The sequence below is a fragment of the Malurus melanocephalus genome, unplaced genomic scaffold (assembly GCF_030028575.1).
Source record: "Malurus melanocephalus ecotype Western Australia unplaced genomic scaffold, MMel_1.1 scaffold_155, whole genome shotgun sequence".
NCBI classification, from domain to species: Eukaryota; Metazoa; Chordata; class Aves; order Passeriformes; family Maluridae; genus Malurus; species Malurus melanocephalus.
In genome coordinates, this window is record NW_026623387.1 from 73474 (window position 1) to 98442 (window position 24969).

General features: G+C 35.0%; 1 protein-coding gene across 4 annotated transcripts in view; it reads right to left on the reverse strand.

Annotated features, from left to right (window-relative positions):
* UBR3 (ubiquitin protein ligase E3 component n-recognin 3) overlaps positions 1 to 24969 on the reverse strand; it is a 100790-nt gene that overhangs the window by 25556 nt on the left and 50265 nt on the right. For 2 of the 4 annotated variants that reach the window (XM_057371689.1, XM_057371687.1), the window contains 7 exons: positions 24620 to 24708; positions 18705 to 18854; positions 18064 to 18197; positions 16283 to 16393; positions 14533 to 14733; positions 13579 to 13715; positions 8046 to 8131 (listed from right to left, as the gene is read on the reverse strand). In XM_057371689.1, the coding sequence (XP_057227672.1) occupies positions 8046 to 8131; positions 13579 to 13715; positions 14533 to 14733; positions 16283 to 16393; positions 18064 to 18197; positions 18705 to 18854; positions 24620 to 24708 (908 nt within the window). Of the gene's footprint in view, positions 1 to 8045; positions 8132 to 13578; positions 13716 to 14520; positions 14734 to 16282; positions 16394 to 18063; positions 18198 to 18704; positions 18855 to 24619; positions 24709 to 24969 lie in introns of all 4 variants that reach the window. The other 2 variants (XM_057371688.1, XM_057371686.1) reach the window with 1 other exon arrangement.

Sequence of the window (24969 nt, forward strand, 5' to 3'; positions counted from 1 at the left end):
GATCAGGGACTATTAGGGATACTGACTTCACTTCTTTTTCAGTGAATCCTTTTTTAACTTCATAGGTTTATACTGAAATAATTAAAATATAATTTCCCACAATTTTGCTTAATCCTTTCTCCCTCTCATACTGTATCTTCCTATTTGGTGTCATGCTTTTCTCCTGTTCAATTTTCTAGGACCCTGCTTCCTTTCTCCCTTTCATTTTAATTTTTCCCTCTAGTATCCTGACACTATCTTTCCCCGCTACTCCTTATTTTTTCAACTGATCCCTTTGCATCTTTCTCTCTAAATCTGTCTCCCTCTCTTTACAGCCCACTTRCTCAACCTAACCACTCACAGGTCCTTTTTTTAAAGTAGAAATAGCAGCTATTAATTTATTTCCATAAATAGACAATTACTCAGAGGTACGCAATGGCCAAAAGTGTCGCATGATGAAGTCAGCTGACTGCCAGAGCCTGAGGGCTGTAATTAGCTCCTGGGGTTTGTAAAATAATTGGAGCTGTAGATGGCATTAGAATTGATAGCTGCCACCTGCTTTCTGAATAAAAACAGTCAATGAGGACAAAATAAGTCATCTTTTCTCCTGTCAACAGATTCTTAGCAAAACACTGCTTTGCTGATAAAGTTCAAAACTCTGAAAATGTACTTATATTTCATCAAAATAAGAAAAAAACCCCTCAAGTATAATTTTATTCAGAATGAAACCCATGAAAATATCTGTTCCTTCCCTCCTGCCTGTTAGCTAATGAAAGCTTTTTTTTTCTCAACTGCTCCTTGCTTTAAACAGAAAAGGGCAACTATGAAAAACAAAAAAAGAAATAAAATTTAAAAAAAAAAATGAAAATTGTTCAGTCATTAAGTCATCCGCTGTTCCTTTAACAGTTATTTCCCCTAAGCTTTTACTAATATGAAATTAGGCAGGCAAGCATCAAATTCCAGCACTGGGGAATTTATTTGTCATCTCCAAGTGTGTAACATTTCCAGAAGCCAGACACATTCTAACAGAGCCTGGATGTGCCCAGACCAATGCAGTTTAGCAGCCGTGGAAGGCRGCACATTTGCCTGCGATCAGACCAGAGGTACAACCCATGGGCACCGTGCCCCGGGGCCCTGCCGGGAGCAGCCCCAGCCCCGCCACAGCTCCAGCCAGAGGCACCCGAGCTTCAGTCCTGTTTTACCACCGGCACTCCAACTGCTTTGCTTACTGTGACTATGAAGTAAAAGCCAAGGAAAACTCCAGAGCACTGGAAATCAAGACCTGGTAACTTGTTTGTGCACCAAGTGCTTGGTGCTGCACCACGTCCTGAGGGACTGGCAGAAAAACCCGAGGGCTTTTCCTGCCGATTTGTGGAACACATCATTCCAAAACAGAGGTACAAAGATAGAGAATGTCTTCCCATTTWCTTATACCCTGACTGCAACCTTTAAAATACATGTAATTGCTATTTTCAAACAAGTAGCAGCAAAACATTACCATGAAATGGCTCACAGACATCAATCTTGCCCAGCCCCAGGGACCTCAAACTGCTCTGTCCCTCACAGCCAATTCTCCCCAGGACAGGCCATCCTTGTAAGAGGGAAAGGCAGGACCTGGTTGTAGCTCAGAGTCATCAAAAAAAAAAATCATTCTCAAGCATATTTTTTAGGAAGAATATTAATTTTAGAATGCCCAGCAGCAATAAAATTAGGGAATGGAAATTACGAAGCCACAAAAAACCAAGAATTACAAGTTTACTTATAACAAGTCATGAGAAGTAAATTTTGAAAAAAATTTAATATCATTCTCCTGTCCTAATAACTCCGTAGTATTTGAGACAGTCTGTTTCCAGATAATTTGAATAAAAATAAAATTTGCACCATTTAGACGTACAATATAACTTATTGCTGCAAGTCATCAAGGGGCTTGGAAGAATTCCAAAATCTRGACATTTCAGTGGGCAAGATTACTACTGGTTTAAAACATGAATGGCAGAAATTCTAAAAATGCTGTGCTCAGTTGACAAAAATGAGTGATTGACAAAGTTGTATGCAGATTTAAGTTTTGGTCTCACTTGTAATCTTGGTTTGGTCTTTGCCAAAGTGATCMCAAATTCCTACATTAAATTTTGATGCCTGTTTTTTTTTGGTTTTTTTTTCCTAGTCTCTTAACTGTAAAGTAGACKCTCAAATTATTGATTATCAATAAGGAGATTAAGGAATGTTTTTTTCTCCTGGTAGATTTATACAGTCCACTTAGCAATAACAGCTGCAAAGACCTACTGACAACATCTTCCCATTCACCACTGAACCAGTAGACTTGAATCAAAGTAAAAAAAAATAAGAAGGTCAGAAAAAAGCCTATTAAGGCATTAAGACTGGATATTCTTTACAAAACCTCTTTTATCYTTACCATGTCTTAATTGCTGATGAAGCAGCCAATTATCCTCAACACTGAACTTGCCAGTGTATGAAATCAACTTTASTAACAGAATTCCAACAGTACCTACCTTTGCTTCTCCCACACTAGATATCAGTTGCATACCAACTGTTTTAGAAAATACTTAAGATCACTTGTTGGTGAGAAAAAGTGCTTTTTCCAAGTTAGGATGAATGGGCACCAAGGATCTGCARTCTGACAGCTCCTAACTGAAAACAACCCCAAACCAAGCAAACTAATAAAAAAATCCAAATCCTGCAATGCCAAAAAGCCCAACCAACCACCAAAACCTACTAGAGCAAGGGGTTCTTGAAAACTCCTTTCATTCTTTTTATTCTTTTTACTACCCAGTGGCTGGAGAGAGCTGGGTAGGACTCTTTGCAGCCATATCCACATCAAGATTATAGGAAAGAGACAGATGCAAGTCAATCTTGCAAATCATAAAAGAATTAGGTTTTTCTCCCTACAAGTAGCCCCAAGTGTCACTGTCTATACTGAGAAAATGGAGACAGCYGTTACTTTCAACATGGTTGAAAAATCTGATACAGAAGGATCATGAAAGAGAAACAGTAAGTTTCTATGCTCATAAAAACCCTAAAAGCACCAATTAAACTATCATAATCAAGATAAAAGTTTCAAATTAATGAGAAAAAAAAAACCACCACCAAAACCAACCAACCCACAAAAACAACTCCCATGAAGCAATACTGTTTCTCAATGTTTAGCGCCATTGCTTAGAAGTTACAAAGGTGCTATTTAAGAAGGTTTTACACAACTCCTAAATAATTTTTTGATGTTCCTGCTGTAAATAATATCCTTTCCATTTAATGCAGTTGATGCAGCAATGCCAGACTTCTATTTGCGGGAAACATAGGGATAAGGARCTCATTTACAGAGAAACTGAAGCCAGAGGACAACAGGATAGAATATTTAATCCGTCTCCAAAACCTTAATCCTATCCTTCTCACAAAGGGGAAAAWGGAAAAAAAAATAAAAAAAACCACAGATAGACAGAAAGAAAAGAACTATTCAAAAGTTTAAAAAGGAAGATTATAAATTAATTTATAGGTAACATTTAAATATTTWGGAACTGTTCATCAACTATTGCAAGATTACCGGAGTATGAACAGCAAAGAAAAACACATCTACACAAGTTAAAGAGAGGTCATAGAATCAGAGAATGCTAAGGGTTGCAATGGACCTTAAAGATTCTCTAATCCAAATCCCTCAGAACCCCACCATGGGCAGGTACCCCTTCCATTAGACCAGGTTGCTCAAGGCCTTATACAAAAATTGTACAGTGAAATTGTAATTATTCAGCCWTAATGCTGAGTTCTGACCCTGTTCTATACATACAGAACAACAAAAACAAAAGCTAAACAGATGTATTACACTTTATAAAGCAGAGAAATAAGACCTGTACAATTGTTATACATCATAATTTTCCCTAAATCCATGAGAATTTCCAAGGCCATAGACTATAAAACTGTAATGTTATTCTTCAAAAAGGACTTGATTTTCAAGAAATAAGTAACAGGATTCTATTTGCAKTTTTTTGGTTGCACACACATACAAAACTTTCAGCCTTAAAATGGCAATTTTGCAGCCAAATTTTCTTCACCATTCTTCTCACACAGACTTGGTCACTGATGCTAAGAGCTACATTAATCATTCTTAATTTTACTTCCCAAGAGCAGCTGCCCTCATGGTGCAATCTACTAAAACAGCTTTTGACCTATTTGCTCCCACCATCCTCCCTGATGTTTTCTGCTGTAATAGCTCACCTGGGACAATATATTCTATTTTGCACAATATCTAATCACCAAATTTCACAGTTGTTACAAGACTACTACAGACTGGTATGCTTAATCACAAAAGAAACCCCTCAGTATCTCATACACAGAAAAAGCAATACCAGGTGATGTTTTAGATTATTTCTGCTGAAYCTGACATGAATGACATTTAAAAACAAAAGCCGTTTCAATACTACTCAAGGAAGACTTTAACAGAACAGTACTCAAGTTCTAGACAGGGTATGGATTATTAAAATCATTCTTTCTTCACTGCCTAAGACAATGAAGACKCTGAAGGTACATTTTAAATAAAACTTCAAAAACATGATTACTCTTGGAAAATTAAATTACTATGGAGGGATGATAACACATACTCCAGAATATGAATACACAAAACTACCATTTTTCTTAACTTAAATGCAAGGATGTAGAAGGGGCAATGAAGGAAACACACAATTATATAATGGTTTAGTGAAAACAAACCCTGAAAACAAACCCTGCTATACATATAAAGCTAACTCTGCTCCCACTAGTCATATCAAGCCTCATGTCTAAACCTAAATATAACAGTAATAAMCAGTAATACTGTACAGGTCTGTTCTAGGAGAATCCCATTACCTTATAKAAAAAAACAAGTCTATTTTAATGCAAGATTAAATATGACCAGCTGGCTATATAACAATTTGACAAAGTACCAATACAGAACATAAACAGCATCTGAACATTTTAACAATGAATAAATGACATTCGTGTCTCTGTGCTGCTTAATGCAACAACACATTCATATATGTAGTGCCTTTCACCTGGAAGGCCTTGAGTTTTTCTGGAGTACAAGATAAATACTAGAARTAACAACATGACTGACTTAGATGTAAATAAGAAAATTTACCATTCTACACAAAAGTGTGAAAAAAACCAAGTGCATTGCGGTAAGATGCTGTCCTTCATCAGAAATATGACTATAATCCTATTAGCAGCTGCTGAAGAAAAAAGCACTACTACAACACACTCAAAATTGCACAACAGTTTAAGACAGGAACAGAAAAATATTATTGCAAACAAAGTGTAATGCATTGTAATGCAATTTAAGTAGAAAAAGAAAATAAAATCAAGCTATGTTATCAGGTTTTAAAAATTCATCAATATGCTTTTCAATCAATATTCTAGCAATTTCAGATGAATCTGAATCACATAATGAATCACATAATGGAGAAAAAAATTTCTTTTCCCTAACAATACACAAAATTCTGAATACAAACCTCTCAGTGATTCCATGAAAACAAAGTTTTTYTTTGTGGACTATTTTATTTTTCAYACAGATAATTAATGCACAGTTTCACAGTGAATTTTTAACCAAAATATAAATATTTTATGAACATTTTCCATTTTGCAAACTAGCACATATTTTTCAAAGCAACAGTTGATGCAATCTTAAATCTTCTCCCTATGAAGACGATTTCTATACTTCTCAATTGTGAAAGTATCTCTAACTTCTGAAAAGTTTAGGAAATTTAGTTTGTTCCATTAATTAATTCTGATGAAAAGGAAAATTGGTTCATTTTACGAGACATACAGAGGCAGTGGCAAAATATTAAAAAGGCTGGAAAAATAGGGAAGTATAATATTAAACATGACTATAAATTGTCATGCCTAATTGAATTATTCATCCAGCAAGACAATCCTCCAGTGGAAATACATCCTCCATTTATCATTTCCAATTTTGTAATTCTCCAAGAAGAAATTTCTCCAGTGATTAAAGTATGTTCTATGCATTTCAAGCCTTGAGAAATRTGTATTAAAATTCCTGACAAAACTTCTCACAGACTGTCAGCAAAAGGTATGCTTTCCTTTAAAGTTARGTCCTAAGTTTGCAAGAATCCTTTTTTATGCAGGAGGAAGTCAAAGGGGTGGTGTGGTAAGAATAAGAAAAACATTAAATAATGTATTATTATACAAACCACCTAGTGTCAGTTACCAGGCCTTAGCTTGGTGGCATTTCTTTCTTTCTTTTTTCTTCAAACAACGCCCCGGAAAGAGAAACCACTTTGAGGTAGTTTCTTTGTATCAAGTGATGTAGTTCAAAGTGTAACAGTGACGTTATAGAGAGATGTACACAAAGGAAGCTGCCCGCCAATCCAGCGGTCCAACCACTCTGTCTAAAATCATCATCTTCCAGCATTAACTGACATTAGTTAGTGATGAAGCACATCAGAAAACCTATTATCTTTTAGATCTATTTATCTGTCTACCTAACTCTCTTTCAAATAGGTACATGTAGCAAAAATTTGTGATGTCAAACATTTCACAGTGTTTTAAGATCTAATTAATGCATTTAATTCCACGTTTAAAAGAATAAATCACACATAAAAACTGGATCTCCTGATTTTAAAGAACTATCAACTAGATAAAAATATGACCTTGCAGATTACTGGCCACTTCCCTGCATACATTCTTCTAAACTCTAAAATTTCAATAAATTTTACGACCAGTAAAGCCATGTGAGAACAAGGATATACTCTCATTATGTATAACAGCATTATAAATTTTTTCACTTTCAGAAATTTTTCAGTTTTAAGCTGAAAGCTCCACCCTAACCTGCTCATCATGTTCTTCCAAACACAYGCCTGTGAAATAGGTAAACACATTAGTAAGAAGTTAAAATTCAGGGAGAAAGCGCCCATCTTACTAGGTAAGCATACAACTAAAAATATGTTTTAATCTAAGTATAAAGTATCTGCAGAACCTTGGTTTATTACACACTTCAAATTTGCACACAGTGATGTAAAGATGTTCTTTTAACACACCCACTTTTCAGGTACKTGGTCTGCTGAGAAAGGGGGGCAATGGTGGTAGGGAAAGATAATGTGCAGTGAGGTTTAAAACTGGTTTTCAAAATCATAACACATGAATGAGATTAGTTGAACTACATTTCCTGACAGTAACAGTAGGATTCTGTCCTGGAGGGAATGTGGACAGCATAGCTCCTGATGAGATTTCTTTGGTGGCTTGTCACCTCCAGTGATGAGGAAAGCATCCCACACAAACTGTACACAAAAAGGCAGAGGGGGGCCTCAGGTTTTTTACTTTTTTTCCTACAGAATCTACTGCTATTGCTACATAAGCCTGACTTCAATAAGCATTAGCAACAGTGGCAATATTCCAGAAGGCTTTCCAATTTTTCCTGACAAAAGAAAATRTCCACTCATAAGTGTTTTTATTCCAGTAAAAGTTTAAAGTACTTTCTTTTAAGAAAATAAAATCTTAAAAATTTTTAAGAAAATAAAAATAAAAAGCAACAAGAAGTTGCTTTATTTGACAAATATTAAAGGTTTCAGAACAACAAAAATTTGAAAATTTCTATGAAAGAAAATTCGCAAAACCCTGTCTGTGGAAGAACTAGGCAAATTGAAGACATGGGATCTTGTAGCAGCATATTTCAAAGTATGAGACCAAGTCATGAGCTGCATTAGCATTCAGAACTTCTCTATTGCTAGCAACMAGCAGGGTGAAACAAAGCCTTCCTGCTTCACCCTTAAAATACTTCTAGTGTTTTATTCATTAAAATGTGAACATTGAAAAATATTACATGGATAATATGACAATTGATTTCTAAATAATTATACTCACAGGATATGAACAGCTTTAATGAAGAATTTGTACAAATTAATTTTCAGATTTCTCTAACAGAAACAAAAAACCAAATACTCTTTATGACAGAAAAAAAAGGTTTTAAAAGGAAACAGCTGATGTAATTTTGAAAGTACCAGACAGAACCAGACATCTTTATTCAATATTCTAAWAATTTATACTGCCTTTAATAACATGGAACTTACTTAAACATGATCTTTTCCCAGCTGTGCTTGCACCTCCTGAACACAAATTTCCTCCTCGGTGAACCAGCTCAAGTTCCAAGTTTGTTCTGTATGAAAAACATAATAGTATTGAATGGAACATTATTCAAGCTTTTATGGGCACAAATGAGTCATGACAAACTCTCGGAAAACACTAAATAGAACTGTGAACTAATCTTTAGTGTGAAACATTGCTGAAATACAGCWCAGAACAAAATGAACTTTATCAAGATATTGTCATACATGTAAATACTGCATTAACATAGTACTGTACTGTGAGAAAAGARTTAAGAGAATGTTAACTCTGAGGCTTTCTTCTGTAAGCACACACAGCTCAATAATAAAGGAATTCATGTGCAAGTCTGAAAGACAATAAAAAGAGTGGCTAACTTTCAGTCAATCATATACATCTAGTTAAGTGTTCTCTTTATTGGCAGGGCTTTTGTTTTGCTTTAAACAATCAGAGAGTACAATAGATATGGCATCAAATAAATTTGAATACAGTCTAAATCATAATTAAATGACTGCCCTTTATAGATAATAAAAGCCTTGGAGGTTAATTCTGAATGAAGCATTATTCACTGCAGCTCATTAGTATGAAACAGGAGTTGTGGCACTAAATCTCTGCATGTCACACTGATGCTTTCTTTCTTAGTATTATTGTAATCTAATACTTAGACACCAATTGTTTAGGCCAAATTTGATAATTTTGTTTAATTTTGGAATTAGATGTTTCAGTACTGCATTATCTTTTACTCACAAGATTTGGAGCAAACAATTTCTATTACATTCTGAGAGCTTGTTTTAGAAAGTCAACATACATTTTTCAAATTAAAATAAAGGAACATAATTCTATCATTTGGAAGTGTTGTTTTGCTAATTCAATCCAAACTGCAAATCTCATTCTAAAAATATTTTATCCTCTGATGAAAAATGGAAGATTTTTAGGTTCAATGCAATGCGACTGAATACATATTAAAATCTATTCTAGAATTTTAGGCACAATATATCCAAGCTAAGACCATCCCCCCACACACATATATTTAAGAAGAAACTACAGGATGACTTTTATTCAAAACAAATTATTTTAATGAATTTCAGCTTCATCAGCTTGAAAGARTAATACATTTTGGTATGCAGTGTTTGTTAAGATACTTTCCTATGTTTTTAAAATAGCAACATTTCTGAATATTWCTATCCCTAAGTTTGCAGCTTATGCCATCCATTTCTGAAGGAATGCTTTAATCCTCTCTACTCAGAAAAGGCAATTTAACATTGATAATATGCCTGCTCAGAGYTCCATCTGGTTGCTGCTGATAAGGGCATCTGTGTGACAGGGGAATTTTCCACTCTTCAGGCGATTTGCAGTACTCAYTGAACTTCTGAAAATCTACCAGCAAGGAAGCAGGGACGGGGATTTCACATTAGTGGGCAAAACAGCAACTGTAGATCAGCATATGCTAGTTCATCATGGGAATAGGAAGGAAATCAGAACATTTTATTTCTACAAACCTTCTGAAAACTRATTTGTAGAAGAAAATGGATGGTAGTCTTCCATTAAAACCAAGACAATTAAGATTTAAATCTTTAACTGAATGTTTAAGAAWAATTTTCTAGATCTACAATTTTAAATTTCCCTTTCACCAAGACATATGTACCATTTCACAAAACAAACCTGAGGGACAATTCTAAACGTACCTCTTGTTGGTACATATGAGGTGTCACGTAGTACTTTTTGCTATAAGGAATGTAAGGTATGTCTGTAAACATATTCTCTGTTCACATATATGCTACCAACTCTCCCCTCCCACACATCTTCATTGTCCCCAGCTCCTCAAAGGCAGCACCTTATAGTTCAGCTTTCTTGGAAATGTAAGTATTAACCTTTTCCTTCAATACATCTCTTTCAAAACAAACCTGTACCTTGGCATAAAAATGCACAGTAGGGAAAGCAACTTCTGCAAAAATGAACACTCATCCTTCATAAAATATCCTACATCAGATACAGACCTCAATCATTTCTGGGAGAGACCAGTGTATCTCCTCCCTAATTTGAGCTCCTGCCTTGAGGATCTGAGTGCCCTCTGCCCTTACTGAAGAAAAGTAAAGAAGAAAAATTGGGAGCATCTGATAGAAGAGCGGAATACAGAGTGGTCTCTGAAAGAATCCTTTGCTATCTCAGACTCCTCAACATGAAAGAAAGAGAAAGAAAATCTATATGAATGTCGTCTTTTCCTATCTAGAAATCTCAGCGTCATTGATTGAAGTAAAAGATTTTGTAGAACACTGCCTTTATCTTCCTCACTCACAGAATAAAGGCTGAGAAAATGGATTTTGCTCAGCTGTCCAGACTCCCAATTAAAAACAGACCTACTTCATCCCTTCTTGTGAGCTTTTATTAAAGGAACATATTGGGGGTGGGAAAGGTGAGTTCATATTTCTCAGAATTCAYACCAGGACAGAGCAGGGGGACGTAAAAATGCCATGCCCTTTCCAGGAAGGGAATATATTTGGACAGACTTGCTCTTCCTACTGGGACAGAAGCAGCATACTAAGCACTGTCATTTTTTCTCACTTCAATTTACAAACAAAACACATTTATGGAAAAACCCCAGATACTGAGACACAAACTCAGAAGGAAAGAACACATGGCTTTTATATTAGTCTATACATAGCTAACAGAAAACCCAAAAGCCAACAAAAGCATGAAACTACTGCTATGCAATACAGAAGCAGTCCTTCACGATATCACCACAAATTATAGCCTGCAATGCTCTGAATGTGGAACTATTAAGATTTAAGCTAGGCACACGTGATTTGAGAATGGTACACTACACTAATCTCACAAACGTCAGCAAAGACAAGGAGGAATGCATATGAGAAGGGTACAAATTTAACAAGATACGACTGCCGGGAAAACAGGAGGCAGCCAAGGAGCTGCTCTTCCAGCTGTGCATGCAAATCGGGATGCCAAGACCCGGAATGCCTCTTTTGCTAGCTAAACACAGCTGCTAGCCCTCCCACTAGGGCTGAGAGCCCACCCACTAGGTGGTAGAGAGCTCTTTTGTAATTTCTTTTCTCTGCTACCAGGGACATATCCCTGGGTAAGCAAAAAAAAAGAAAAGTAAGTTYCTTTTTTCCTGAAGGAGAAAGAATAACCTGCAGCAATTGGCTATGTATCGTTTACCAACAACACTCCCATTCCAGCATGCAGTAATCCACTTCAAAGCTGGCATTCAGCTGTAAACTCTTATCTTTTAAGACAGGAGATGATGTCATTTTCTGACTGAAAATGGAACATGACTTATAAGAAGATTAAGAGAATTTAATTCACACGCAAATATACTGAGTWAATAAAAGTATCACTGCATTCAAATGCTCATCTAAACGGGGGTTAAATACCAGGAAAAAGTGTGTAACAGATGCAGGTGGACTGATCAAAACCAATTACACCTAAATGGAACTAAAATGCTCAAATGTTACTGGTTGGTAAGGAACACAAGGGTACCATTATCTCAAAAAAACTGGAAGGAAATGCAGAAGGTTGAATGACAGGAATAACTTGCAGGAAGTAAATGACTTCAGTATGTAATTTTAATTGTGGACAGTCTGTTGTTTGATTACTTAAAATTAAACACATAATAAAATCATACTAAGAAAACTCATGCACTGTGAAGGATGACACACTGACTTAGAGATTTACTTCCAAAAATACAAAGTGCAAAGTTATATTAAAATGGCTATTTTAAAGTTTMATATTTTTAACCTATAGTTCTTATGCAATTATCAGGTAATAGAATCATGTAAATCTGGATTGCTGCACTGAATGGCAAGAGAAGTTAACTACCTTGAAACCGATCTGYCAGATTCCCTCCTAAGTGATCTTGTGAGTTATAGTAACAATCCAGAAGGCTGGATCCCACACCTGAAATTCTTCAGTCATGGATAAATGGAAAATTACTGACACCAGGCTAACCCTRACAGGAAGAGGCCACAAGGAGTGCAAGTGACCTACCCTACTCTTAGTGGTCAACCACTGAGCAGTGCAAGCAGCAATGAAATGCTGTTCTGGTTTGAGGTATTTTTAACTCTTTAAATGAAAACAAATCTTGGGCTCTGGGTGTAAATATGAAAGTAATATATAGATACATTAAAAATATGTTTGGCTAGCATTTTAAAGATTATGTAACATTGCACCCAGAAATGTATTTTAACACCATTTTTGTATCTTACATGGCATGTCAAATTATGGTAACAAGTAATCATAATTTTATATGTGAAATACTAATTTTGAGTATTTTGTATTTTTGGAAGGGTATTAAACTGTAATGRTTAACATGTAATTGCTAAAAAACTCAACATTATTTATCCTTGTRTTGCATATACCACTTAAAAACACAAAATAATCCTTTAACTTGCTATGTATAAAATTTCATAGCTCTTCTTTATCAGTTAAAATACTTTGAAAGAATACAGACAGTATTTTTTAATAGAATTATACAATAATTTAAGTTGGAAGAGAATTCTGAAGATTAGATGGTCTAACCTTCTGTGAAAAGTGGAACCTTATATTTGATTAACCAGAGTCCTGCTGAGCCAAGCCTTGAATATTTCCACGGCTTATATACTAAAGACACTCAGCAATCAGAGTTTATGAAACTGCAATAAAAAAACGCTACTCAATGCTATCACTTCTATGCTTGCAGTTTCTCTGCAGCACCTTCCCTGCTGGCCTCAGTAAGTCAGAGTTTAGAAAATTATTTGTTTAATAAGTATTTCAACTTCTTAAGGGAAAACCTTGTATCACGGTAACTCTGAACAGATTAACCATTCAGAGTACCTTAACATTAATGGTATCGATGGAATGAGGGATTGTTTGATTTTCTTGGAGACTGTATGTGACACAGCTATAAAATGACAATCAAACATCACAAAGAAAATACTGCTAGTTTGGACACATTTTTAGAAGTCTATAGACTACATGAAGAGAAATCCCTTGTTGCTGATATAAAAAAGCTCCTTCTGTGATCCTCAGTTAAGTAAMTAAAACTAATGTCTGGCAGAGAGATTAAAAACACCTTGTGATGTAAAAGTGAGCAATATGGCAACAATACAAAAAGAAAATCTCATYCTGCCAAAGAGAGATTTGACAATTTGGGAATGGAAAGTAAAAAAAKAAATGCAACACAAAATTTTGATTTATGGAAAGCAAAAACTTGAATAAAGAAGGAAACTAAACAAACATACAACAAAAAGTTCTCCAGATTTTGTGCCATTGCTGCGCATAGTAAAAATTAACTGAGAGGCTGATCTTTTCATCTTGCATAATGCCTGTACATGAAAATCAGAAAACATGACCTTGATGTACTGAGTAGTCAAAAAGTCCTTTTTGGAGAGGATGAAATATTTTTTAATTTTTTCTTTTTTAAAGAAGAAAGTTATCTAATGATAGTGACTGATACCACTAGTGGGAAATAGAAAAGAAAAAAAAATATTAAAAGAAAAACATACCCACCTGGCTACAGAATACATGAACAGGAAATCATTGTCAGGTGATCCAGGAGTCTTACTATAATCTGTATACTTCTTCTGTGTGGTACTTTTTATATCTTTCATTACAGATTCCATTTCTTTACTGAGGTTGGTTTCAGACTATGAACAAAGACAGGAAAGAACATCAGTTAATTTTCCCTGAAGAAAGGCAGTAGCTGATTGAAAAGCCTAGCACTTTCATATTTGTAAAACACATTTGCAGGTTATGAAAAAATACACATTAAAAGTCAGTATTCTGTCTCAAAGAAGTATCAGAATATTTTGAAAAGTTGTTTGGATTTGTTCTGAATATGAAAACATAAGTGTTTTGTCCATCTCCTAAGTTTAAGAATCTCACTGTTTCCACTATTTTAAAATTGCACTGTACAAGTACACAAAACCACAAAACATCTCCATCAAGACTGGAAGGTAACAAAATTAAATAYAATTGATTCTGTCATTCAGAGGACCTCATGAAGGTTTGTAACACATGAACATCTGCAAACTGCTCTTTTTATAAAAAAAACAGTCCATGCTTTAAGAAGATCTTAACAGACATTATTTAAATAGCTTCCAGTTACAAGAATATTGTTGATTTTTCACTGCACAGAAATTATAAATATATTTTATGTTATGCAACTTAGTTCAATATAAATTACTATGGAGAAAACTGAAAATGTACTAAAAATTATATTAATTATATAAATCACATTTTGTCACAACTTTCAACTGTTTATTATTAGTAGGTAATGGAGTAAATGCTCTAAATACTTAAAATTTCTTGATTAGAAAACAGTGGTATGTTGTCTTCCATATCAGAAGAAAATGACTTTCCCAGGCTGCCAGGTTTCTAAGAGATCACAAATGCAACACAATGTAAAAACTGAAAGGTAGAGGCAAATTAACAAGGATCTTTCTGCCTTACACTGATGCTTACTGGGAAAGTTCCCAGCTGTTCTTGAAGATCTTCCACCTCTTGTACAAGYTCTTGCATTGACTTGTTACTGTGACTTTGCCAAACGTTTCTTTCCACGTTGTTTCCAGGGTAGCAAGGAAGAACACTGTTAGCAAACTGCCTACACAAGGGACAGGTAAATTCTCCTTTGTCCACTGAAAAACCCTGGAGAACTTGGTCATTCTAAAAGAAAATAAAGAAGATGTAGCTGAAATTTGCAAATGATTATAGTTTTTTTAGTTTGATARCTCAGGTGTGTAGCTAAAAACAGTAAGTATAAACCCCAAAACTGTAAAAAATAATTAGAATAGCTCCCCATTTTAATGACTTAATGACTTTAGACTGTCTTACAATCCTCCTAATCCTAATTTTCCTAATTTTTAAGTACTCTCCACTGTCTACAATATCCTCATAATAAAGTAGAAAGACTTCAATGGAATATTTCTGACATTTCATCTGTGTTGTCTCTTTCTGACAACTCCCATAAAGTTTGACACTCCAAGTACAGGCTGAAAGAAACCTAATCAAGTAGCCGTTGGAGGGCAGCATGAGAAAAACCCTGATTATTTCTTGTATCACATGAAAGATCAAAAAATGGACATAAGTACGTGTTTGGGAAATGAGGACGTGTCCTCAGTATTCCTGCAAACTGGCAAGCAGCTTTGCTTCAGCTTCATGGAGTTGCCTCCATGGTCTTCCATGTTGATATATGATTGTATTATGTAAAAATAAATGTTTCCTCCAGATGAAAAGAGGTCTCTTTAAACTATTTTGGTACTAAAAAAGGTCAATAAATAGTCAAAATTTTTATGCATTCATTTAGGCACTAGTAAAATGTTAGGATCAGAAGTTCACTTAACTTATCCAGAAACCTTCAAGAAAACAATGAGGTAGAATAACAGTTCATTTCAAGTTTGATAGAGAACMCACCAGAAAAATTACTTCAGAATTTATCAGATGAAAAAAAATTACTTTTCCAAAATTCTTCAAAGTGAGATTCTAACATGAATGTCCAGATTTTGCTGCTGTATTTATTTATATAATTTTTATATTATTTTATATTTATCCCRATGACACGATTACTGCTGCAAGCAAATTTAAATTAATATGGAAAAGAACAATTAATCATGGAATCCAATAAAGGTCGCACACCTTCGAGTGTCTTTAGAGGCTGAGTTTCATATTGCATTTTACTAAAAATACAAGGAATGGCTCACAGTGTTTCTCATAATGAAAAGCAATTAACAAAAATTACAAAAAAACCCCAACACAGCAAAAACAACAACAAAAAAACCCAACAGAAAAAAAAACACCACCAAACCCCCCACCCATGAAAACAAAAGAAAACAAACCACAACAACCCCCATCCCAAACCCACCAAAAAACACCAAACCAAAATCCTGAAGAAATATCCCATAAAACAATCTTGAACAAAAATGCTGGTTCATATGAAACAAGAAGTCATCACTTAGTCTTTGCTTTTTTTTGTGCTGGTTAATTTTGTTAAGTATTTTTTCTGATACATCAGAATAACTGAAAACAAAGTACATTTGTTAATATTGTCAAGATGCAATAAGAGATTAAGTTACTAATTTCTTGGAACATAAAAAAAACATTCTGTACATTCATACAAAACATTTGATTGACCTGATTTGAACAGCATAAATCCAACTGATTTCAGCAGGAGCAGTTCAGATGTAAATACGCAAATATGATCTTCAGTTTTGCTTACCCGCAAGGATTCCATGTAAGATTTGTGACAATCTATGTGTAAAGTGTGACCACAAGTTTGTACATAAACACCTCCTTCCCAGCCTATTGATACTGCTTGCAAGCAGGAACTCTAAAACAAAGCAAAAACAGTAAGAAAGAACAACAATTATATATAAAGCTATAAAAGTATTTACCAAACTTTAAGACTTACAAGATGCAGAGATTTTTATTTCCAAGCTATCTAATGAAAAGACATCCTGAATAAATGAAGAAAAAAAATCAATTTTATTAAGTGTTTGTTTATGCTGATTTACATGGCTGCCATTATGCTATTCTTTCCAACAAAGAGCCAGAGTTAAATTAAACTTCTGCAGTTTTTGTCACCTAAGATAACAGCTCGTTTAAGGAACCTCTTGTATYACAGCATGAAGCTGGGTCTAACTCCAACAGGTGTTCCAACAGCAGAAGTTATCCCATTTACAAGGGCAATACACTGTTCGAGTATATTTCACTCAGTTTTGTAGACAACCACAATAACAGTACTATAGTTATACCATTAAGCCCAAATCCGTTAGTAAAATTCAGTGTAAACACTTAGGGGTTTTAATAAGTTGTTGAACAGCATCATATATAACKCATCATAATTGGAAAAGAGAACAAATATTTGTTAAGTGAACTCAGTTTTAGACTAGGTTTGTTTTGAAAACATTGGCCTTATTCAAGGACTGCACTTAAATCCCAGAATATGTAAACAACAGTGGGGGGGGGAGCAAATTTGGAAGATCATTGGAGAATTAAAGCCCAATATGTTAATAAGGCAGAACTTGGGCTTGGGATGGAACACACCTGTATCAAACTATTGATTACAGAGCACTATGCGATTCTGAAAATAGACCTATCAATTCAGTATATGAAATTTTATCTCCTAATCCTTAGTCACACCTCTCCATATTAAAAGGAATCTCACTCAGTGATCGTGCCTTTAAGGGGTGAGAACTCCCCAACAGCAAGCATCAAATTACAGCTGAGAAAAGTGYGAAAAGGAATCTCTGTGGAAAGAAGGGATCTGTTTTGCCCAATCTCTATGAAGGCAGTAGAAAGGAAAGTCAAAGGCAGCACTTCCACAGAGGTCTGTAACTGAGCACGTCCTGCTAAGCAAGAAGAATTGGCTCTCAAAATTAAATGTGAAAAATTGTAATTTGGCTTTGTGAAGTAACACAAAACTCTGGTACRGCTAACAGATCCACAAAGCAGACATTAGCTACCAGTTAATGTAAAATTGCTTTAGATGTTGTGCAGAGTTGAGGATTCCGCATATGAGGGTGCATTTTACTGGTTGTTCCTTCCCATCCACATATCCTCSCCTTCTCTGTAGTGGCTCAGAAACCTGTTACAGATTAAAACTTTTTCCACTTACTTTGTGCTGCTAAGTAAGAGCAATTCCTTGACTGGGTTCTCTGAATGGCTACAAGAAAACTGGTGTTTGCTTAGTCACCAAAACCATCTTTCAATTGTGTGGTCACACTGGACTGTGAAATGCCACTTTCTAGAGAGTATCTGTGTGGATATTTAATGACTATGTGSCTTATAGATATACTAGATGCCTATYGMCAAAAATATACCTAGGGGAAAGACAGACACTGTTTAAAAATAAGAACCCTATCAAATGTAAACACTTCAGAATGACGTGAGAAAGTGTTCATTTAATAGAAAAATGAAACTAGGAGAACTCTAAGATAACTTTCATTTCTCTCCTTATATCCAAACTTTTCTYGAGTCCTGTTCATATGAAATCCTTACATCTTTAAAGTATCGCTGTAGAGTTGTCAGTCTGACATCRTGCAGTGCAGCACAGGTATCCCAGGGATAGATCTGCTCCTCCTCAGTAGTTGGGAGCCTCTTTGGCTCAGTGCTGTTGCGGCATTGCCCCAACACTGTGGGAAGAAAAGCAGCAATACAGAATGGGGAACAACAGGCTCAACAATTACAAAAACCATCAGACAGCTTTGGTTTGTAACTATAATGTGCTTTGCTGATGTCAAAAAGTAAAAACTTACTAAAAAGAATCTAAATATTGAAAGTTCTGCTTTTGCACTTTTACATAAAATATATATATATACACACCAATACAGACAAATGCTCCTATCTACATGCAAACACATTGATGGCTGTTGAATTTTCTTTTCCTTCCAATACTGATTTTCCTGTAGGACTGTAATAATCTGCTGGATTTGCAAAAGCKAATAGAAGTAGGAGGGAATTAGACTGATTTTTCTTTCCCCAAACATTTAATAAGTTCCTTACGCATCTCACAGAGGACCATCCACAAAAAAAAAAAACAGGAAACCCTGTGGTTCCAGACTTCACGAAACACAACAGGATTTATGGACACATGCTAAAAGCTGCAGAAACACTGCTTTTCCTACATCACACATTCATACCTGAGGAAGCCTGTAATAGTACAACTAGCCCTGTAGGTCTGTCTTCAGTAGAAGGACCACTTTGTCCACAAATAACACAATCATATATTGCCTCAGAAACATGCTGTTCAGATGAAGCTACTTCCATGGCAATATCAGCATCTGGCGATTCTAAAAATGAAAAAGAAAATTTATATTAAACAGAAGTAAATTAATCCAATTGCATCTGCACTGAGACAGTGATAAAAAAAAAAGACAAAATAATTTCTCTAGTTATCTACAGCCAAAATTTTGTCAGTTGATTGAAACGAACCTTTCTGCTTCAGAGAAAGACACGTACAAAACAGAGCACATGTCTTTCCATAGGCAAAATTACTCCCTGTGGAATTAAATGCTTCATTCAAGTTTTGTATTAAACATGGTCTCTTTGAAACTTTTATAAAATAGAAATTTAACTTTATTTCATTAGATATTATAGTGAAAACTTTGATTATAGAGAGATGAAGGCCAATGGATATGAATTTCTGCTACAATCAGATTTGCTCATTGTTGACTGAAACAATTAGAAGGAAAAAGTTAACCTGTACACCTTAGAAATAATTTTAAGATACTCAGATACGGTGAATGAAATATGCAACAACAACAGAAARTATTTTTTTCACTATGAAACTTGGAAAATCTTTAAGAATTTGGGGTGCTTTAAGAAAGCAACAGCTGTGATGCTGCAGATGCCTAACGTAACATTTACTGTGTACAAGACATGCCAGAGATCTATTTTCTTAATAGTCCACATTCCTACTTCCTCGGTGCACAGAAAGGTTCAAGGCCAAGGACCAGCTCTGACATAKCAAAGCCATTGTACCTGACGTAGCTTTAATCACGTGACACTTGTGGTGCTGATTTCAGGGAAAGCCATTTTATGTTATGTTACAATCAAAGGTAAGAATTCTTCACTAGCTTGAAATAAAAGCACCTTAGGACTAAATGATCCACTCCTGACTGCTCAGGAACACATACAGTCAGCCTCTCAATCTAGAATATGTGGGTTCTTTGTGTCTTTCCTAGAAGATAATTCTTCCAAAGGAGAACACTTCCTCCCTGCTTTCARCCACACCCTTTATCTCTCTGATTAAGTAGGTCAAGGCACTGGATAGAGAATCCAAAGAACCTTGAGTGCAGCAACAGTCCTCATGCAGATTGCTTTTAGGAGAGCTGCTGTCTTCTGAAAGTCTACAAGTTAGGCATGGGAGGCTGCCAGCCATAAGGAGAGGCGTGTTGGGTGCCAGGCAGCGTTGTTTCTTTGCTGTAAAAAGCTTCATGCAATGCTTTTGCTCACAGGGCTGAATCAAAATGACMCCGTTTCAGTAACTGCTGATTTCCCAGTCAGTCATTGAGGTCATATGAAAATGAACCCTGATTCTCACTGACGAGCAGTTAATATTTTACACGTCTATCACCATCTAGTGGCAGCCARATGTACAATGAAAGAAAAAGCACAACGCATCAACTGCAAATGTCCAAAACATCCAGGAAACCTACAAGCAAACTGTAGCACAGAACGGAGGAAGTAAACACTAAATGCTACATTTTAATATTTAACATCACCTCATAACTGTGTAATGCACACTCCTGTGCACTTACATATCAAATGCAAGAAATGACAAGGACTAGTTTCAGCTTTCTTTTTTCTCTTTTTCTAAAATATTGTCAATACAACAGCAAATATGCATCCATCCAATATCTTTCAGAAGTGCAGAAAGAGAATACAGTGTATCAATCTGATTCTGAACAATTCAATCGTAGTAATCAAAATCTATCAATATTTAGTTTAMAAAATACCATTCATTCACCATAAATTGCATATTTTTAACCTGAGGGAAAAAAACCCCCAGAACTTACAATTTAAAACATGTTTAAAACCGCTTCAAYATATGTGATTTATACTTTTATTGCCTATGAGGAACAGGCACATAAAAATCAGGCTAATTTAATTTTAGAATTCAATGATCAAGCACATGCTTCCTTTACAACTACTTAGATGTAGCTGGCTACTCTGGCAAGCAATAGAATTTCAAGCACCAAGGAAGACTTCCTAAAAAATTATTTGCACCAGAGCTAGTGAAAGAAAATAAAGGGATATTGGCAAGAAATTTAAGCAGAGCAGAAAAACTCCAACCAAACAAAACTGCCCACTACTTTTTGAATAGACTCTGATAAACCTCAATTACTCACTTAAAATATCTCCAAAGATTTAATTGATTTCACAGAGACTTGTCCTAATGGTATCAATGTGTGTGAAAGAGTCAATGAAAATGCAAGGTAAGACACATGGTACTGGTATCTGTTCACCAAGTTTCTCCCATGAGATTTGTCTGCTGCTCTAATACACCTCATCCCCTTACAGTGGTTTCTGGAACGTCTCTTTGTCCTTGTGAATTATTTACAAATCTGAATAAATATGAACCTTAAAAACAGTGAAGGAGAAGAAAAAAAAAAAATTAAACTCTGACAGAAATCCAGGGAAGAACCAAACCCTATAGTTCCCAGGATTTTTTAAAAAGTTAATTATCTCTTTGTTTAGTTTCATACCAAAAGAAGTATAGATACAAAGTTCCAAAAACCTAGCACTTCCTAYCCACTAACAGATACTGATCAGTCTGCTAAAATCTAGCACACTGATGTACTGCAGAATGCATTGCTCCCTGAATTTAATTTCATTTCCAGTCTCCAGAGCTAAGGATGCATTCCATTATTTCCCCTACCCAGCAAAACCCCCAAACCAAAAGGGCCTTGTAAACACAGAAAAACATAATTCACAATCTCCACTGACTGCAGTCAACATTTGTCCTGCTGTACACACTGTGTCAAAGCGGCCCCTGGCTATCAAAGCAACCATTAGTATGCTAATATTCTTTGCCCTGACCCAGCATACATATTCTCAAGAGATCAGTACCTAATTTATTTTTCTATCTGGGTTCAGAAGATTTTGAGTGTTAGGAAATATGTGTCACCTTGCAATACTTAAGTCTAGCTAAGGAATGTTGCATGAAGGACAAAATGACATCCTGCGAAGACACACGTTGAAAGAAAGACACAAAAGATCATCTGCACACTTATCWGGATGCATTAAAAAAGTTTAAAAATCACACCGGGCACTTCAGAGCCAACAAATCTATTGAAGAAATGAAAGATACCTTAATATTTAGAATCAACAACCAATTTTCAAATTTTCTATATGGTAAGCAGTTCAGCAGCTTGCCTGGAATGGATCGTATTTTGTTTATATAAAATTCAGATAGACAGATCTTTACAAATACCATGGTAATTTGTTAAGGGCTACTACAAACCTAGAACTGAGTGGTTTAGTTTTGTTCTTATCAAGTACCTCCTGAAGTTTATGAAGTTTCAAAAATCTCTTGCACAGAGATATACCTCACAAGACAAACCATGGAGGCAGGGTCCTCTAAGAGCTCCCAGGAGCTATAACCAAGAGCTGTAACCAGGAGCTGGGAAGGCCTCTGGAGGTGAAACCAACAACACTTTTTTGACTCTCTGGACAGCCTCTTCAGACATTTCAAGAGCTCTATCTGCCCTTTTTAGAACGGTTTTCTTGGTTTATTTTTTTCCTTTTTTTTTTGTTTATCCTGCAGTCAAACAGCTAAAGACAGCACAGTGGATGCTGTTCTATCCTAGTTCATTAACATAACTGTTTCTAAATTTCACCTAATTACTTCCAGGCAAGCTTGAATGGCAATGCAGTTCTGCAGATGTCACAGAATATAAATAGAAAGTAACAGGGGCACAAATGGAAAGTGCTACATAATTGGATTTTTTTTTCTACAGTAACTGTGAAAGAAAATGCCAGCCTTCAAGAATCTCAGATGAAGTCGTGCATTTCAATTCAAATAAATAAATTCTACTGGCAAAATGAGACACATTTATTGTTGAATAATTAACATGTAACTAGGTAACTTTCTTTAAAGCCATGTTTCATTGCAGCATCCCAACAATGAAAGAACAGTGGAATAATCAAATTAACAGTGGACTCTGTGCACTTTATTAAACACTTTAGAAACAATGAAGTATGTGTTTTAATAAAATAATCTTCAAGCTTTGGCTATTSTCTCTTATTCCTATCCCCTCTTAGACACATTTGTTTTCAGAGTATTCTCAGTGTTCTACATGGTCAATAAAAAGGTATTATGTTTTTAAGTGCTATATACAAAACCAGCTACAGAGTTCTCACATTTTACCACTGAATCACATCTACTTTTCATAGTTAAAATTTTAAAAGATGATGGTGATAATAAYATAAATTTGCCCAAATGACACCAACTGAAACAGTGACAAAACAGGGGAGCTGAGGCCTCACCAAACCTGCATTTTTGACAGTATTATTACTGTTAAAACAAGTGAACAAAATGAAAAAACAAAMCTACTGCTGAACTTCACTCTTCAGTACAGTAATAGGCAACAGACTGGGTGTGAGAGTGGAATGAATTATGACTAATTTTAGTATGGAAGGATTTTTTTATTTTCAGATGGCTATTCAGCACTGCTATGCTACTATGCATAGGGTAAACCTATGAATTACTTAAGAATAGTTTTAAATTGAATCACAGCAGAAAGACTAGTTTCAGAAATCTTACTGTGTCTTGTGCTTTAAAACTAGAGTAACAATAGTTTCTGCAACATTTTCAGTAATTTTCTGTAACTTATAGAGACTGCATTCCCAACTAAACAAACCACTTTGGCTCAAAAAACTGAAGAAAATATTTAAAAAATTGGCAAAAATTAATCTAGAGTTTTAAGCAAACCCCATGCACTATAACAGTATACATGTACTTACTTTCTGCGAGTTATTTTAATAACAATCATAACATAAAAGCTAGTTAATATTGGACTATAGTACTAAATCAGAGTAATTTCATTAAAAAGTCAGATAATGGAATGACAACATAGAAGACACTGAAAACAATCAGTGAAAAGGCAAACTAATTATCAGTTAATACAATATCTGGATTTCTTTCAAGTTGTTCCCAAATACCTTTATGTAGAATAATTCTATGAAAATGCAGTTCCTTAAATTGATTCTATCTAGTACTGTGTGTGACCTGGTCTAACTGACAACAAATGTTACATTTGACACTGAGGCATCTGAAGTTATTAACTATTATTCTTCTTCTTGATGGAAGAAGGGGGAAGATTCTTGCTTTTTCTCATCTTTCAGAAATGCTGATTGACCCAAATGACAAAAATATTTTCTATTCCTCAGTTAAACACAAACTAAATTTAAAAACAAAATAATCAGGATTATGTGCTTCTACACAGCAGAATYTGAAAGAACTCAGCCTCAAGAAAAACAAGAAATGATTGTGCTGTAAAGCCAGTATTTGAAATAGAATACAATGTTATCACTTATAGGAACTGATGTTATCTAAAAATTATGCTTTCCTTAGATCTATAAATAAATTCGAAAGGCAAAACTTTTACCTGATTAAATTTTGAGACTCTGTAGAGAAATATTCTTAWATTTTATTATTACAGATAAAAGAAAATACAGTCTTTAAAAGACAAAACTAWTTTTGGGACATTTTATATTAAAAGCAATTACTTAAAAACATATCACACAATCATTTAATGTACTGCATATTAAGAAAAACTAGGAATAAATTTACAYCCTACAGATTAAATGTATTCTCTAGCAATTATGCATTCAGTGATATCTGTCCTACAAAACAAAGTTTAACTTCTAAAGAAGTATAAAGTTAACAAGTGATACAAAAGTAGAATCTGAGGGAAGGGTTTCCTGTTTGGYTGGGGTGGTTGATGTTTCACGTTTTTTTGTGTGTCTGTTTTTAAAACTGAGTAAAAACCTTAGTACTAACATGTGGGAGAAGAAATAAAAGCAAACAGTCAACCACGCAAAAACGTACCAACATCCATGGCAGTTTCCATGAAGCTTTTCTGCCTTGAGGCAAATTCAGCCAACAATTTCTGTTGCCTTTCTCTAGCCTTCTGTCGTCTAAGTGAAAGAAGGGGGAAGAAGAAAAAATAAGTATACATAATTGAGCAAAAAAAAAGAACTTTATAATGTTAGGCTGATTACAGTTATCACCTTAAACAGTATCACTCCAATTTAAGATTTACATAAAGGAATAACGAAAGAATAATTTCCAAGCCTAAAAAATGATATCTCTTGCTTTAAAAGTGGAGTTTTTTAAAAAGTCAGTGTTRCTTTCTTTTGAGTCTCTAAAAGCAGAATTAAATCCTGTCCTAAAACACC